At 33.1% G+C, this 17,629-nt stretch overlaps 1 protein-coding gene across 1 annotated transcript in view; it reads right to left on the reverse strand.

The window, feature by feature from the left end:
• Positions 1–15,767, reverse strand: part of LOC149797323 (uncharacterized) — a 69,334-nt gene extending 53,567 nt beyond the window's left edge. Inside the window, exons 1-5 of the mRNA XM_089960746.1 lie at positions 15,654–15,767; positions 13,638–13,692; positions 8,844–10,061; positions 6,557–6,774; positions 400–803 (exon numbers count right to left, since the gene is read on the reverse strand). Coding sequence (XP_089816872.1) covers positions 400–803; positions 6,557–6,774; positions 8,844–10,061; positions 13,638–13,692; positions 15,654–15,677 — 1,919 coding nt within the window. The 5' untranslated portion in view covers positions 15,678–15,767. The remainder of the gene's footprint in view (positions 1–399; positions 804–6,556; positions 6,775–8,843; positions 10,062–13,637; positions 13,693–15,653) is intronic.
• Positions 15,768–17,629: the final 1,862 nt, after the last annotated feature.

The raw sequence follows: 17,629 nt of genomic DNA on the forward strand, positions 1-17,629 counted from the left end.
TATAGTTAAACAATGATTAGATTCGCATTGTAAATCACGGATGTTTCTCTTTGCAGCCACAGCTATTGAAACTGTTTTCCCCAACAAGATATGTTCAGCGACAACATGTAAGTATGTGGCCTTCCCTTCCTGATCTAGACGACTTTTCACGGACATTTTGGACAGTTTATTTGAAACACGCAGTGAATTGAAAATATGTTTCCGTGTCTACTTAGTATTAATGTATTTACTTTTTATAATTATATTTACCAATGTATTCATAATCGTGTTATTAATGGTTTCTAGAACTGGACTCATGCAAATGGCGATTTGTTGTCGCAATAACCATTCTAATAGGGTATAATCATTGTTATACATTTGCCAGATTCGTCATTTCTATTTTGATTCAAAGACACTTACCCATTTTGCAGGAGATAGAATAGCTGGGAGTCGGAAGAGTTTTTGTAAGGCTTAACGTAGCATGTATGGAGCCTCATTTTAACGTCCCAGTCGCCAGCGTCTGTGAAGACCTTGACGTATACGTCTGTGCCCACATTCACTTGGAGAGGGCTTCCTGGGAGTTCATGCATAAAATTTGGATCACTGAAGAAGGAAATATTGAGGTTATAGTGATTTCTAATGTTAAGCTGTGAGTTCTGTCCATGCTGGATACTGTGCGAAATGCCTGCTGTCAGGGAGCCGGCATTGTCAAGGTCACATACAAGATCAATTGTCCAGTTATAACCTCTAATGACAAAAGGATGATCAGGGTCATGGAAGGGATACAACAGGGAGTTGCTGTACCGGAGCGAGTTCGCTGTTTCCTGAAACACAGTTTAAAACATTTTAGTATTGAAGAAGCTGACTCGAGAAAACAAGACTTGCGGCTGAATTAAGTGATACCTCGATATATCCGAAACATTAGGTTGATGAACCAACGAAAGAATAACATTAATTCAGTTTGCAAAATGGACCACCTCGTTAGATATGTTTGCATGTGTGATTCTATGTTTAACATTTATAGGGTGAAATAATTTGTAACCCCATATTTACTAGTAGGAAACAGCTAAACCAACTTCTCCAATGATATAGAAATTATAAATGGTTTTGGAAACTTCATAGATTTGCCCAAACTTGACGGAAGACTTTAAACCTTACTGTAAAGCTCGACGTTCAAACTCTTCCACTTGTGTTATGTAAACTGTAAAATTTGTGTGTTCTTAGGATTTACAATATTAATACTTTACTCAGTAACATTAAATTAAAAAAGTAAATACACGTTTTCATTTCTTTTTTCTCCTAAATATTAAAGTCTGGTGTAGATCTATAACATTTGATAAATATGCTATCCAGCACACCATTCACGAGTCACTTGTCCAGCGTTGAGTCAGTAGTTGGCCTTGACAATTCGGCACTCTCTCTGAAGCTCTCCATGGTCACCAGGATCACCTGTCATAAAATCTTATTCGAAACTATTCTGATCAACCAAAAGGTTAAATTTGTACATTTCGAGAATGTTTAAGATGCTTTAAACCTGTTGTATGTTATAATGTTTAATGTATGGGTCTAATAGCTACTTGTTTTAGAGTTGGAAAATAAAAACAGGAAATAATTATTCTAATAGCTCTAACCGGATTTGGTGCAACGTAACATTGTTGCCAAAGCGGTGGAGGTAATGTTGATCAGTATCGATGTTATGGAACATGATGAGATAGTAACTTTAGCCGTTAGTAACCTAGAAAACATACACGACAATGTAATAATGATAAGCAAAGTATTAGTTACAAAAAACGAGGTTAGTAAAAAGGAATTTAATGTTTTAGTCAACAAATATGACATATGCACACATGTAAAGAATACAAAAGCGGGAGGAAACGATGATATACTAAACACCGGGGTGCTGAAAAAGACATTTGACTGAAATAAAAGAAGCGAGAAGCTTACTGTAAGCAGAAATACTCATAATAATGCAAAAATATAATACTACTTTAGAACAACATGACAAAGAAGTTTATGTAATAAACCATTTGATAATAGATATATTAAACTATTATTTTTATTGCAGAGGATATATTGTATTGTTTGTCTTTATAATATTTCCAATGAAAATCTTCAATCACATCAGGCACTAGAATGAAACAAAACATTTTGGGGTGTAGAACCTTGAAATGCATATGAAAAAGTCAAAGCATAACATGAAATACAGACAATTAAAAAGTACTGAAGATTGTTTGAAACACAGATCAGATCTTCTAGTTATTCCATCTGATAAGTGCACAATGCACACAACCAACTTTATGTCTAAACTATTTGGTGTCAACAGTTAGAAGAAGACTATAGAGATATTTCCTGAATATGTTATAGTTGGTGAGGTTTTGAAATCCAATTATTTATCTACCTATTAAACGTTCTACACTGACTTAGCTTCGTACATTGTTAATGTTTATTGGAAACAATTACAAAGGTGTTCAATAAACATGATAAATATTAATAAAAATAAGCAGATAGAAGTCTTAGACTTTCACGAAATGGATGTAACATACTGTAAGCGAACTCTACTGCTACTCAAACGTAAAGTCAACAAAATTTATTAATGAGAGTAAATACAAGTAATAAACTGGAAATCTGTCATCAGTACAAAACATTTACTTAGATAAGACATACCTACTCATGCAAGGAAACACTCATTGGCTGCACTCTTGTATCATAAGAATTAGATGCTGAAGTTAATTTTCGATGACTTGTTGCTGGATCATTTCAGTAAAATGTCGCAGAACAAAATAGTCTTTTTTAATGTTCAAATAAAAATTAAATAACGAATGGAAATCATAGAATGACGCCAACAGATAAGAGTTGAAGATTTGCTTTGTATTCGTTTTAACCCAGGTTACCTACGTGGCGGGAGATAAGTGCATGACAATTTCGAAGATGAATTTACTTGCTCAAGTATTTCCTACGTAATTACCAAAATGCTTGCCTCTGCATACTTTAACCAATGACAGGGTATAATAGTACTAAAGAATTGCGGTTGCTAGGGAGGTTGCAACTATGCACAACATAAATTGAATTACTCAATGAATCTAACATTTTTTTTTTATATATAAAGTCATTATATTTCAGATATTTATGGCGGCAGTAAGTTCACTGTGACTTCATATGAGCGTAAATATATATGAAGCACATACCAGTATTATCTAACCATTGATGTCACGGGTCACAAACGAACAAAAATGGCGTCTATAAGAGCTTGACACGATCAATAAAAAGTTCGTTTACCGCGAAACACGAACAACCTGAAACTTCATGTTTAATACACGTATCGTGATGTTCCCATCAAGGAACCACATAATGAAGGAAACACATTTGGTATTAAATGGGGTAAAACAGGCATGTACTTTGTTCAAGAAATGGTGCTGAATGTAAAATGTCAAACCTTGACAAGCCAAGTGTGATATAATGATCAACATGGTAATAGATAAAACTCATTGATAACGTTTTCCCACAGGCATAATAAATATGGCATTAGTCAACTAGTAATTCAGTATAATTTGACTCTTTGGATCACGGGAAGACTGAGAACATGTCTATGAAGTGGCGTGTTATCGAAACTAGGGAGAATCCATACGTTAAAATTAATGTAACCAAGGAGCAACTAATTCTCCACAACTACGTTTCCTTGCACTACCCAAGATCCAATGAACTAAACATGTAACACTGTCATCTTAAAACAAACATCTGTCATATCACATGGAGATTTCACAAGCTGTATTAAATGTCCACTCCAACCCCATTATGATGCACATCTGGTTAACACCGAGTCTATGACAATACTTTTATCACGGTAAGTAAATAGCTTGACCACAAATGGCAGAAATAGTATTAAGATATCCCTTTGAAATAGGTCTTAAATCCGTGGAATAAATGCATAGGATATAACTGTTGTGGGTCAAACATTAATTTGTGGTTTTGTTTTATCTTTTAGCTATAATAAATCACAAACTGTACATTTAATTTATGACTATATTTCCTTTATTTTATAACAGTAAATTTTCAAGGAGATGATGTCAATTTAAAAATTTACCAGATTGCACAGTCTCTTATGTTCACTCATTACTCATATTAAAAACCAAAGTTAGATCTAATTTTAGCTTTGCATTTATTTATCTGCGTTGAAATCAAACTTGATAAATGATTAATCCTCACAATAATTTTACATTTTTACCATATAATAAAAGGAGAATGTCAACGAGGAAGTCTCTTTATTTTGCTTTAATTCTTATCGATATTATGTTGTTTCCCTCATCAGTTTATTTAAGGTGTTTGCTTCTTTCTTTCATATACCATTAATATTAACTAAAACAGTTAATTCATTTTCAAATACATCAGTAGTTATTATATTTGATGGTACTAGTGAACCAATCTTATGTCTGTAGAAGTTAATTTTTTATGTTCTGTATTTGCGATCTCTATGAACGAATAATTTTATTTGTAAGTCAATACTTTGTTTTACAATAAATGACAAATGATCAGCATCTTTAGTATAGTATCACGAATATTCAGTTGCTTACTGAAAATGTCAGTGAACTGTTGGAACGAATTAAACATGATATAAATAAAACAAAGATATTGAATGTAAAGAATGGTTAACATAAACATCTACCTGCGCGTCATAAGCGAGGAAAAACAGAAAGCTATTTCCATAGAAGAGATTTAAGGTAAATTGCGTTAATTCCTATTGGCAGTCAGATATATTCAATCAGTATGCATTTGGAAAGGATGATGATTAACAAAAATACATTTTGAATGTGACAAAAAAAATTCTCCAAATATAAAAGTACGAAGTCGAAAAGAGGTTATCAAAGCGGGAAGTCGGAAAGAGGGATGACGTTGTATATGATGTATTTACATGTATAATTAAAGATCGAAAACCATCGGACATGCAGTTATAAGAAAGGAAATAATTTTATAATAGAAAGGATTATGAGCTGCTTGAAAAAGGGAACATTTTAAAATATTTCCTACGTAATTTGATATGAGAACTCTGTGCCAGAGAGGTCTAATAGATATTTGAAAGCCAGAATATGAAACTATTTAAGACCATATGGAACCGGAAAATGAGTCAATTCTAAACTGATCTATTGATATAATAACACTCCTCATAGACTAATAGATATAAGGTTAGCATTAATGTGTTTGGTTACATAACAACTGATACATTTAGAACGCCTAAATTTAAAATTGGTGAAACGGTTAAATAGAAATCTATTCTTTTACATGAATCCAGACCTATTTTCGAAGAAGATATTTCTGAAATTAGAATGTTATCTAAGGTGATTCAGAAGCTTACATATCTGAAGACTGAAAGAGACAAATATTAGTGGAACAATTAACAATGGGGAGTTTTCGATATACGTCAAAAGGAAGTCAATTTATGCAAGAATGAATACAAACTGAAAGCAAAACAAACGCAAACGGCAAACGATATTTAATTAGGAAATAAAAAGGATATGATGATTCCTTTAATTGTCGGGAGGCAGCTGAAATTATTTTTTTTTTTAATTATAACGTTTAAATTTTTGAGATTATTTTTCATCTTATATGTAATTAATGGGTCAACTCGTAAAAAATATTCTGTCCGAAAAACACATTTTGATTGCTGGTATAGCTATAAGGAGAATAAATATTACTTTATGCTATGTCACACATACGGTGATGACGTAAATATTTGAAAATCGTGGCATACATTTTTTCAAGATGACTACGACAAGCTGCATATAAACCGTGATAATAAAGGCATGTGAATATCATTGTAAGATGTTCTTATTACGATTAAGACAGGTATTTGAAACAAAATCATGTTATGATGTTCATGTGATGACTGTGTTACAGTATACATACATCAGTCATGAAACATGCATTGAAAACTCATGTTATGAATTTCTAATGTAATCTATTTCACAGTTTACAAAAGCGTATGGTATTTTTAAAATTATAAGAAAATGAAGTTAGACTATATATTCCAGCATCAAAGATGAAGCCTCATAATTAATATAAACGAGCCTTATATACAGTGGTAATTCAAATTTAGCAGTATAGGAGACAGCTGAAAGTAGACATAATGTATAACCTTATACCTTAGTATAAATCCCCTATACTCGAAAGTCCATTTTTAAAAAAAATTCAAATCTTTTAAACTACATATCGTAATGGCGTTGCTAATCTCATATTACCTTGGTCTAATATAGATCTTTTGTACTATTCAATCATGATCATTATTTATGGATAACATGACGAAAAATTCTGATGTTTTATAAATTCTGATATTTCGTTCATCAACATATTGCAAGTATACGTCCAAACGAGACTCTGGTTATATACTGTACTCTATAATCATCGTACTTCAAATATTACTGCACACATCGTCAATGTGTTATGTATATTAAATCATTCCTATATATACACACTTAAAATATGTGAACTATTTTTCATTCACAAGGTGAGACATGCACTACACTGACGAAAAAATGCGTCCACCTGGTATTCCAGGGTGTAGCTTTAGCAAATTAGAGGAACTTACAATTTTTTCAGTGTTGCACGCATTCAGATCATAGAAGAAGAGAAGGGTATCTCCTATCAAATTTCCTGTACACGAGTTGTCTCCGAGAATAATGGAACTTGGAGATGATTTGGGGTAAGATTTCTGCAGAAGTGTGATGTTGATAGACACATTCCAGCCTCCTGCGCTACAATTTGCCTTGAGATATTTCATCGGCTTGGATTCTACGTCCTTAATTACTGAAAGTAAATGTTTGGGTCAATTTGGTTTTTATTTTGAAAGGGAATGCTTAAAACAAACCCCCTGTAATCTGCATAAATCTTGCTGAGGATAACAGTGAACGTCTGGTTTTGATATACTTCTGGCGGAGATTTATCATCCTCACCAGCCCAGATTAGAAAGTTTCCTGAATAATATAAAGTTACACATTTGCTTGTTTGATTGAAAATCGCTTTTTGTGCTCCACATAGGGGCATAATCGTCGCATAATTGTTTTAATTCCCGTTATGACACCTTCCATGACAGTGAACTTGTTTAATCAAGTCTAACGAGGCAGGTAAATACTCTTTCAGCTGAAGTTGGCGAAAGTAAATTTATCTGATGCTTACGACAAATGCTTTAAGGTATTTCCACAAAAGTATCGGCATACTTCGATTTTATGGAATGGCTATTAGTCGCACTGACAAGGATTCTCTTGTTTTTCGCTATCCTATTTTTAAATTATCTCTTGTTCCTTATCTAATAAAGCAGGCTATTTTATATTTAGTTTATACTTGTAAATACTATCAAATGTGACTTTTCTATACTTTTTTCTCTGCCTATCTTTCTTGATCGCCGGCTGTTCAATCATTTTGCCTAACTGATAAGTTTAATTACTTCTGAAACGTATTTAGAAGGATTTGTGACGATTTGATTGCTTGTAAAATGCCTTGAAAACAATTGAGGAGCAGCAAAACTTGCTTTGAAAATTTTTCATAATATTTCTAGGTTTGAAACCGTAAAATCCAAAGAGCAATATTTGCTGCATCTTTCTTCATGTTGGAATTTACAAAAGACAAACAATAGTTCTATTTCTGTTTTATCAAAGTATGTGTGCATGTTTCATTACAATGTGTGACGTATACTGCACACAATAGATACAGTTTACTTGCATGATCGCAATTAGTGGCTGATCAGCTTGTTCAAGAATGACGTAACACAACAGCTAATCCATCCTCAGTTTTGGACAATGTAACATTTCATTAATTATTTTTGTAAATTTCTAAAATTTGGTTAGAATAATTTTGTCAGAGAAACAGATTGTTAATCGATTGATCATGTTTTTCAAAAAGAACGATGCTCTTAAAATTTGAAGATTTTCTCAACGATTGACATTTACGTAGTATGTCCATCTGTTTGGTATGTCTCTGATTTTATCAGCTTTCCAGCTGCTCATATTTTTGGGATAGAAACTTATTCGCAAGAAAGCTTGTTCATTATTTAATTGGTCTGATTCCAGAATGAGAATGAAATCCCAAAATTTGTGAGAGGGGGTAAATATAGAATTATAAATTATGTTCACTTTCAATAAAAACCGTCCATATCGTAAAGTTAACATTATATCATAATGATAAAGGAACCGTTCTAGTCAGTGTGTTGAGGTACGCTCTCTGCACATATATCGACCTCATCATGTTTGGGAGTTAGTGTAGTTTTAATGTAGTTCGCGACCTGGCTACTGGTATACTAGTATCGTTGATAGTATATTAAACCTGTATTATTATTATGAAATCTGTAAATCTAGTATGGGTTATTGATAATACTAGTTGCACCCAGTATTATCAACGACGAAAAACAGCCCCTTTCTCAAAAAATGGACAATACTTTCTATAATACGGATCACCCAGTATCATCCAAACTTGATATAACTGATAATACTACATAGATTGAAGTATTATCAATATTTTTGTCATTATATTGCGAATTTTAATAATGGTAGATAATAGTTTACAATACTGCTAAATATTAAAGATAAAATACTGCCCAATAATATAATTTTCCATTATTACATGGAAGCAACCTGAACGACTGCTTGTTGCTTACTATTAAAACATCATGCTATTAATGAGTTGACAGGTGATGAGGGAAACATTAGTATTTTAACGCTGCTGGATCTGTAAGACATTGCTAAATGTTCGTTGCTGGACAATATGTAAAATATAATGTATTCAAAAGACCTATCATTATCATACATAAAGCATATATTGGGAGCTGATTCAATTTAATAGTTCACATTAGCTTACGAAGATAATCTGATAAAGAGGCATACCTGTCATAAATCCGAGCGGATATCCATAACTTATAACACCATCTCTGCCATAGTATATTGCCCCGTATCTCACTGTTTGATCAGAATGGTGAAGTGTGTGACTTCCATTTCCAACTCTGGCAAACATAACAGTGTATTGTTCTCCACTCATGGATGTTACCGACTCATTTTTTGTCTGATTAAACAAAGTGTTATCAAGCATCAGGCCATCAGCATTGTTTTTATTGATGATGACTGATATGAAGTCATTAAGATTAGATAATCCAGGTACCGTCAACGTACAAAACGTGTAATTCATTGAGTAATTAGAAATCGGCGGTATAATAATCATAGAAGGATTCCCACCAGAAAAATCTGAATCTGTGCCATATTCAGTAATCATTACAGGCTTTGAAGAGTGAATAAAATCTGGTAACGTCCCATTTCTTTCTATGTAATCTCCACTTCCAAGTGTGAAGTTGTTGCCCTGTACATCTACAACAGTATTATTGTGTGGAGATATGATCCTGTATCGGTAATTGTTTGCTGGATACAGAGGTACTGTAATGTACTCTTGTCCTAATGCTTCTACTGGCACCATTTGTTCTATTTCATAATTACACCCAGAACCTAAAGCAAAGCCACACCTGTTTCCAGCAAACACCGCTATTGGCTTGTTGCTGTGAATCATTGTTCCCGTCAGATCGTATGCATGCTGGATCTGTAGTGTGTCTAATGATGACATTTCTAGGTTATACTTGTCTCCTGAGAAGTGGCGCAGTCCTTTAATATCCACACTGCCGAGTGTTTTGAATGTTATACTGACACTAGTGTTGCTCTCTGGGGCTGTTATGACAAATTCACTTCCATATAATAAATCACTAGCTGCGTCCGTATAATCAGAACCAATCACATATTCTTTAGATAGTGCTGACAAAGGCAATGCCAGGTAGCCTTCCACAGAAGATGAAAAATAAGCATCGATGACGTAAATGGAAATTGGCCTATCAGCTGTCACGTGTATTCCATTTCTACCCAGTCCAGTGCCATTGTTTCGCAATAGTGTATCAAGAGATACTTTCTGTGACCTTGACCTGATATAGATGGTCTTGTTCATGTGGACTGCAGGCGCATATACGTTGACTTTTGTATCTTCCTCTGTTGCCACGTTCATGAAAGTCTCCTGAGCAGGATAAGCACTCTCCATGAGTGCAAGTATGAACTCCTTCCCCCAACTACCTGCACAAAAACAAAAGCAAGAAAAAAATTGTAATTAAAAGGATTATATAACATCCATGAAGCCCGGTTATTCTCTTCCATCAGTAAAATATTCACACATTGAGAAAATGAAACTTGAATAAAGTGCTCAATCTTTGATTGAAAATTTAAAGGTTTGTTTATTTAATCATTTTGTACCGAGAACATATTGATGTGATATTTGTTTCGAGTGACTTATAGACCCATGGTGACCGGATGCTACAAAAGTTTGAATTGTGTTTTTTTTTTTTAAATATAATTTTGCATACAAACCTCACTATAACAGCACATTTATTACATTTTAGTGTGTACTTGATAAGAATATATTGTGTAACACAACGATAGAGTGAAGTGCGTGAAAACGTTGTGAAATTTGTCTATCACATGTACAGTGAAAATATTAAATGTCTTTGATATAATAGAAAGAGAAACAAATAGTTGTCTCCATCTTGAAAGAAAAGACGATTTATATTACGGACTAATGATGAAAGAAAACATTTAATGTCGTTAACTCTTTTCAAAGCCAGTAAACGGTCAAGTTGTGGTCTTTCAAAATATAAGACTGTGTAAAAATACAATCTACCTTTTAAATCCTTATTCTTTTGACAACAAAAAACTAAGCTTGAGAGAAATGTTTTTTGCTCGAATTCATAACTGTATATAATCTAAAAGCCGTTGAGGGCAGATTAAAAGTCTGCATACAAAATCAGATAGTCTTTAAACACACCATCCATCAAATCACAATGTACAATTATTAATTTTAGCCATGTAGTTTAAATATTTTTAAAATATGTTCAAAATAGCCAGGAATGATAATACATTTTGGGTACTCATAGTATAAATTGTATCATACCTACTAATATAAAATGCATTCATATTCAGCAGACAGTGAACTAAATGCATCAAACAATCTTTATTATCATGTAGGCAACAGCGAATCGTTGTTTGATCCATTTAGTGCATTTATTTGAATGAAAATGTAAATATCAATATGAAGTTTATGTTTTCCACGAGCAAACTTAGAACTATGTTTTCTTCCTGATATACAACATTAGAATATATACAAATCACTGCGAAAGAGTATTTAAAGAGATATAATTATCAAATTATGAAAACTTCTTTCATTCGTCAAATGCTCTTAAAAATAAAGCATATAATACAATAAAAAAAGAAAATAATAAGTCTGACTGCATATACAACAAGTCCGAGCTAGAAAACTCTAAGTCATGAATTTCAAAAAGAGCAATGTTTGAATTTTCCTAGTGATTATTGCCCATGTTTCCATTTGCTATAGTTCTAGAAAGATTCAGACTCCAAATAAATATTTAGAATATTATAATAAAAACACGTGAAAAATAAAAATAGTCGATACCTTGCACATGATCGAAGACAAAAGATCGACGCTACATAATTCTGAGATAACAAAAGAACGCGATGAACAATACTCGATGTGACAAAAGATAAAATGGACATGTCGAGACAACAGCTGATTGGTAGAAATTAAGTTAAGTCAGGACGAAATGATCTTTCCATAGTCTTGGCCAATAACTGTTCTTCCTCCTATGTGCCAGAAAGCCTCGTGAAAATCAACAGAAACGTTTGAAATTCTTCTTTCTAATGAAAGTTATCGACTGGTTTTCTCTTGAAAAATAACATAGACAAAATTATTCTTACATCTTCGCTTTTGACTTTAAAATGTTTCAGTAAAGCTGCACATTTTTGAAAAGACATGTGACCCTCGTTGAGCATTACCATGTCCGACGAAAAGCCATAGAAAAGAATTTAAAAAAATATCTCATGATGTTTTAAAGGTGTAAAGAAAAACAACTTTGAAAAAATAAGAAAATATCACCAAATTTATATATACCTAAGGTAATGAAAAGTTTGAAATTTAAATCTACCATTATTTAAAATAAGCTGACAAGGTATAAAGCTGCAATTGCTCAGCTATCAGCTACTGATTCTGTCTTAAACACATTATTCAAAGGGGGTTACATGGGTCTAAAACAATTATATGTTCACAATATAGGGAACATTTTCCTGGTTAGCCCTATTTAAGTATCAACCCCGCCTCCGTTGCATGCGGTTAATACGGACTACTGCTTTGCATGAGCTACATAACTTACAGTCTTCCCTCGATACTTTGTATGTTCGGCCAGAAATACTTAATGAGAAAAACCCTTATAATAAAATGCACTAGAAGCCAGCTAGCTAGTCACGGATTTAATTGTATATCCCTCTGATACATGGACCATGAATGTAAATACCTATGGCCACGGTGAACGATCATTGGTGTAATACATTTATTTATTGCTTATTTATCAAGAGACAAGAGTCTCATTATTTTCAATTAATAAATATATGCTTCTTTGACAATAAGAAATTGAAGTAACCTCTAAGTTATAGTCTGTATTTCAGTATAACAGTCCCAAGGGAGATAAAAAGACACCTGATTACTATAGTTATTGATAATCTTCTGCCTTCTTGTTTGAATAATATAGCTTTATTTACGTAATCAACAGTCGTGAGACAATAAAATGTACATGTCGCTTTGGTTTGCTTTTGTTTCGTGTTACACGTTAGCTGCCTTTAAAAACATCTATATAGTTAAAAGTCTGAAATAAACAAAGTCAACAGTTTCATCACTATTGTGACATACAGGCCATTTTTCGAGATATAAATTTATTGATATTTATTACAGGTCACGATGTCTCATCTTCTAAAGAGATATCTAGGATGGTCTGCATTTTTAACAATTTTTTTTAAACTTTTCAAAATGTTTTTTTTAAGAATAGTTTCTGCGTAAAATCAGATCACATATTTCGTTTTAAGGTCTAATGTTATAATCACATTATATGTTTACTTCTGTACATGTTCGCTTCTAACTGTTTGGTTTCAATGCAAAGGATTGCCTTACGATGATCACATGCTCGTACTACTCCGGTGGCCTAGTGGTTAGAGCGTCCGCCTCGGATGCGGGAGGTCGTAGGTTCAATCCACGGTCGGGTCATACCAAAGACTTACAAAAATGGTACTAACAGCTGCCTCGCTTGGCGCTCAACATTAAGAGGTTAGTGTTAGGACTGGTCAGCCTAGTGTCAGGATAATGTGCCTGGGTGGGACACCATGCTACATGTCTGCGGCATGATGCCCTAGTACGAGACATCACTATAAACTGTCACACTGCAGAAATCGTAGCGATATGACTAAAAAATTGTCAAAGCTACGTTAATCAAGAGACATAATCATTGATTTTCAGCTTCTAAACCGACTGTGACGGGAGTGGCCCTAACACTGGTATCCTGTTCACCCTTCAAATCACACACACACACACACACACTCACCTGCTCGTGTAAAAAAATAGTCTTATGTCGAACAACATTGTCCCAGTTCTTGCGGAAAATAGAAACCACTGATGTGAGGTGACAATCTCGCCCATTCATCTTTTTTCATCGCATACAATATTAAGCAATTTTATTAAAAAATCCCAACTATCTTGACAATGTATGTTATATGCAACGATTCAAGTGCAGAGCCAATGATACTGATGATACTCACTTCTAGGATCCATCGATACACCATTAGCAGAGATAAAGATGCAGCTGGCGAAGACCTAGGTGTAAAAATATAAATATTTATGATAATAAGTATAAAAAAATCAAATTACGCGATACCTTTCAATAATTCTTATTTTACTGTGACTTTTTAATCAGTATTTACATAATTTTCCATTTTCGTACATGAATCTAAAATGTCTTTGGGAATTTGAAAGCTTAAGATTGGGATTTTAATATTTTAATATTGTCTTGTACCATCTTATTTGTTTTTCTTTCTAGCTTCAAGATGATATGTTTAGAAAATTTAGATCAATATAGTATGAATATACCTCCCCGTTTGTATGTACCAGCTCCTTACTAATTTCAATAACCAAAATCTTTAATGTGATAAAAACTGCACAGAACTTAGTTAATTCATTCATTGATTTTCAGTTTCTAACCCGACTGTGACGGGAGTGGCCATAACACTGGTATCCTGTTCACCCTTCATGCTAAACGGACTTTACATAATAACACGGCGCCATATTGCGTACACTATGGACGAGTTGATCTTATTCAGTCAACAGAGTGACGTAGTTCATCCTATTAGGTAACAGCCAGATAATTCCCTAAATTACCATAATGATGAGAATTAAGAGTTAAATCCCTTAGCAGCAGAGGGGCGAACATACCACTTGTTTGAAATGTCATTTGCCTAAACTGAAACCTCATTCGAGAGACATTAAAAAAACTTGAACTATTTAGAGAATTTCTCTCCTTTTTTCTCTAATTAAGTCACTTTTTTCCTACCGAACTTTTGTTAGTATCATTGTTTACTCACAAGATTTTTTTTTTAACCGGATGTTCACCCCCTCTGCTGCTCCTGTTTTTGTTAAATTATAATATTTCTTTCAGCGTATATCATCAGGGAGATTACAGATCTGTTTTTTCGGACATAAAAAATAATCATGATAGAAAACTAGAGGTTTTGTTAGGATGAATCTTCATCGTTCTGATTTTATTTTTAGATATAAAATATTATAACAAAATGTCTGATGATGATTGTTTTGACGAAAACGTATTTGATTCAGGCGTAGCAGTTCCAGAACCTTGGTTATGCGGTTGGCTTGAGGCTATTGGTGGTAAACATATAAGAACTATATGTTTCAATCTAACAAAAAAAATGATCAGGAAATTCAACTGGATGTACTATGCTGAAAGTTGTCTCAAAGTTCCTAAAGGAACAATCAGAAAATTGAATGAAGGTCGTGACGTTTACCAGACAAAAGATAAATCGTGTTGGGTATTTTTCTACGCACATGATGAAAGGTTGAATGATTGGTTATCCGATCCTCTTGTAGATATTTTTGTAAATTATCTTCCAGAAAAGAGCAGAAAAATACATAATACTGCTGGGAAACAATCATAATACAAAATGGTATAATGGATTGGTGTTCACAAGAGCAATCAAGTATGAATTCAGCAAAACAGCATTGTGTACAACAACATTCATGATTGAAAACATTTTCAATTACACGCACACACACACACAGGCACACACACAAACATACATGAAAACCCAGATACATATTTGTTATAAAATATACATTTGATATTATTTCAGATACAATGTTAAAATGAATGTTATGAAAGCAGAAATGATGCTGACAAATTATATTTAAAATATGTGACTTTGGAATATTGATCATACAGAAAAGTTCATACAAAACATGCATGAAATATAACCTATAGAAGAATCTGTTACAATGTTATATGTGTAATATCAAATTAAACCCTTCTATAAAAGTTATAAAATGTTACTTTTTATAGACCAGTCCATGCCTGATGTAACTAATAGAAGAATCAAAGTTACCTTCAGCAACTTCTTCTGGTTACTGATCCTTTTCCAATTTATAATAACATTCTAATTTTACTCGAGGATAAAAAAATAACAAAAGTGATTCACAAAAATTCTACAACATCAACTCAGGAAACATTACACTATTACATAACAAACTAGAATTCTCTATGAACTTACCGCAAACACATTTATGGTCCCCATTATGAAATGTTTAGCATCGGTGGAATACTCGTGGATTTTGCCTTGTGTGATAAAATACACGGAGATTTATACCTGGTTGGTGCTCTCATCTTGACGATTTTACAACGCTATGATTTCTTTAAATAACTACTTGAACGATGTGGTGATTTATCTCAGCGTAACAAATATATTCTTTTTATCATTGAGGCAAAGTTTAAGTTTCTAGCGACTTCGGAATTTTCGTATGTGTAGATAATAATTCGGCGTGTAATTTCTCCATCTAGACAAGCTGCAGTAGTTGGCTAGTTTCAATATGGACCACCGTTAAAAGGTATATTAGTAAACATTTCTTGTCGTGTGCTGTGCTCACACACAACAAATGAATCCAACGATCTCCCATTAGTCATATACTTCGTGCTGGACAACTTTCTTTACTATTGCATGAAGATAAAAACTATCAGAATCTTCCGAGACCTTTCCCATGGATCCTTATCATTATTATTGAATTGTTTGAGACACTGCTGAAATACTTCCAATCTAATGTGATATTCAGATCTTACTACTAGATTAAATGGAATTGATATAATGCTTTTACTGTGGTACATTAAAATCAAAACACAAACTAATTTGAAAGTTATTGGACAAGATAAACGATGCAGCAAATATACATTGTGACGAACTAATAAAAGTTTAGAGAAGTGGTAAACGTTTTCAATGAGTTCAACATGAAAACAACAATCTTAGTATCAACATACAATGCATACTTGCTTGTAAGTTTGGATGAGATCCATGTGTGTTCAAAGTTAATTGTATGCCAAAGAAAATCAAAAATTTTGATTTGTGTCCTATTTCAAGGGAAAAAGATGCACTGTAATGTTTAAGGAAAGGATTTCATTTGATGATGAAAACATTTAGACTAGAAATACCGACCCCTAAGCATCAACGAAACAATCCTGTGGATTGTGAAAATAATTTAAGCATTTATTGTACATAAATGCTTAACTTTACATCCGGCTAAATGTATGGCACATCTCGAAGATCTGATAGACTTTACCAGGACAATCTACAACGATATGCTAAAAAAAAGACTGAATTTCTCAAAAATAAAGTCAGACATAAAGCAGCACATGGTGACTCAGTCAATAAAGTTACTGATTTTGAATCGACCAATATTGGACAGGGCTCTGAAATCATTCATATGTTTGCAGCTATTGACATAATGCTGCACGTTGCTAAACATAAAAGTTCTGTTTGGACTGTTCATGACGCCAAAAGACAATTTGTAAAGCCTAAAGTACTTTCTGGATAACTTTATATCGTTTAATATAAATGACGTCGTACAAGGCAGAATTATATCAATTGTGGACTTTGCAGACACAAGAAAAAAGTAAAGAAGGTATATTTACTAAAATCATGTCCTGAAAGTCCATTTGCTTCCACAATAATCAATAATTTGTGGCAAAAAATTAAGCGGCACAAAATTAAAATGAAATATGACTAATTTACAGAACGGTTAACCGGAGAATGTAAAATAAGATCCCGTAATGTAGGGTCTGTGTTATTCAAATGGATAACTAGTGTCAAGCAGACACTATTGAAATGTAGGCGAATCAAATATATAATAATGGAGACAAATTCATATTGACAGTGACTGATGTATTTTCAAATACAGATGGGCTAAAACATTAAAATCAAACAAAAAGGGAGATGACAACCATGACACTTTTACATATATGTTAAATTAGAAAAAATCGACTAGATACAAAAAAGTCAAGAATTTAACGAACAAGAAAAACACAGTACTTTACTCGGCGAAGAAAAAGTAAGTAATGAAAAGATAATATAAAGTAGTTTAAACTAGAAAATAAAAGTTTTTCACACAACAGTAAACTAGGAAATAGCCAAGAAAATTCAATGACACAATAAAATCGTTCATATATCAATAGAATTGACTCCAATTGAAACAAGCAAAG

Source organism: Sinohyriopsis cumingii, chromosome 6 (genome assembly GCF_028554795.1).
Source record: "Sinohyriopsis cumingii isolate HCF-2022 chromosome 6, ASM2855479v2, whole genome shotgun sequence".
NCBI classification, from domain to species: Eukaryota; Metazoa; Mollusca; class Bivalvia; order Unionida; family Unionidae; genus Sinohyriopsis; species Sinohyriopsis cumingii.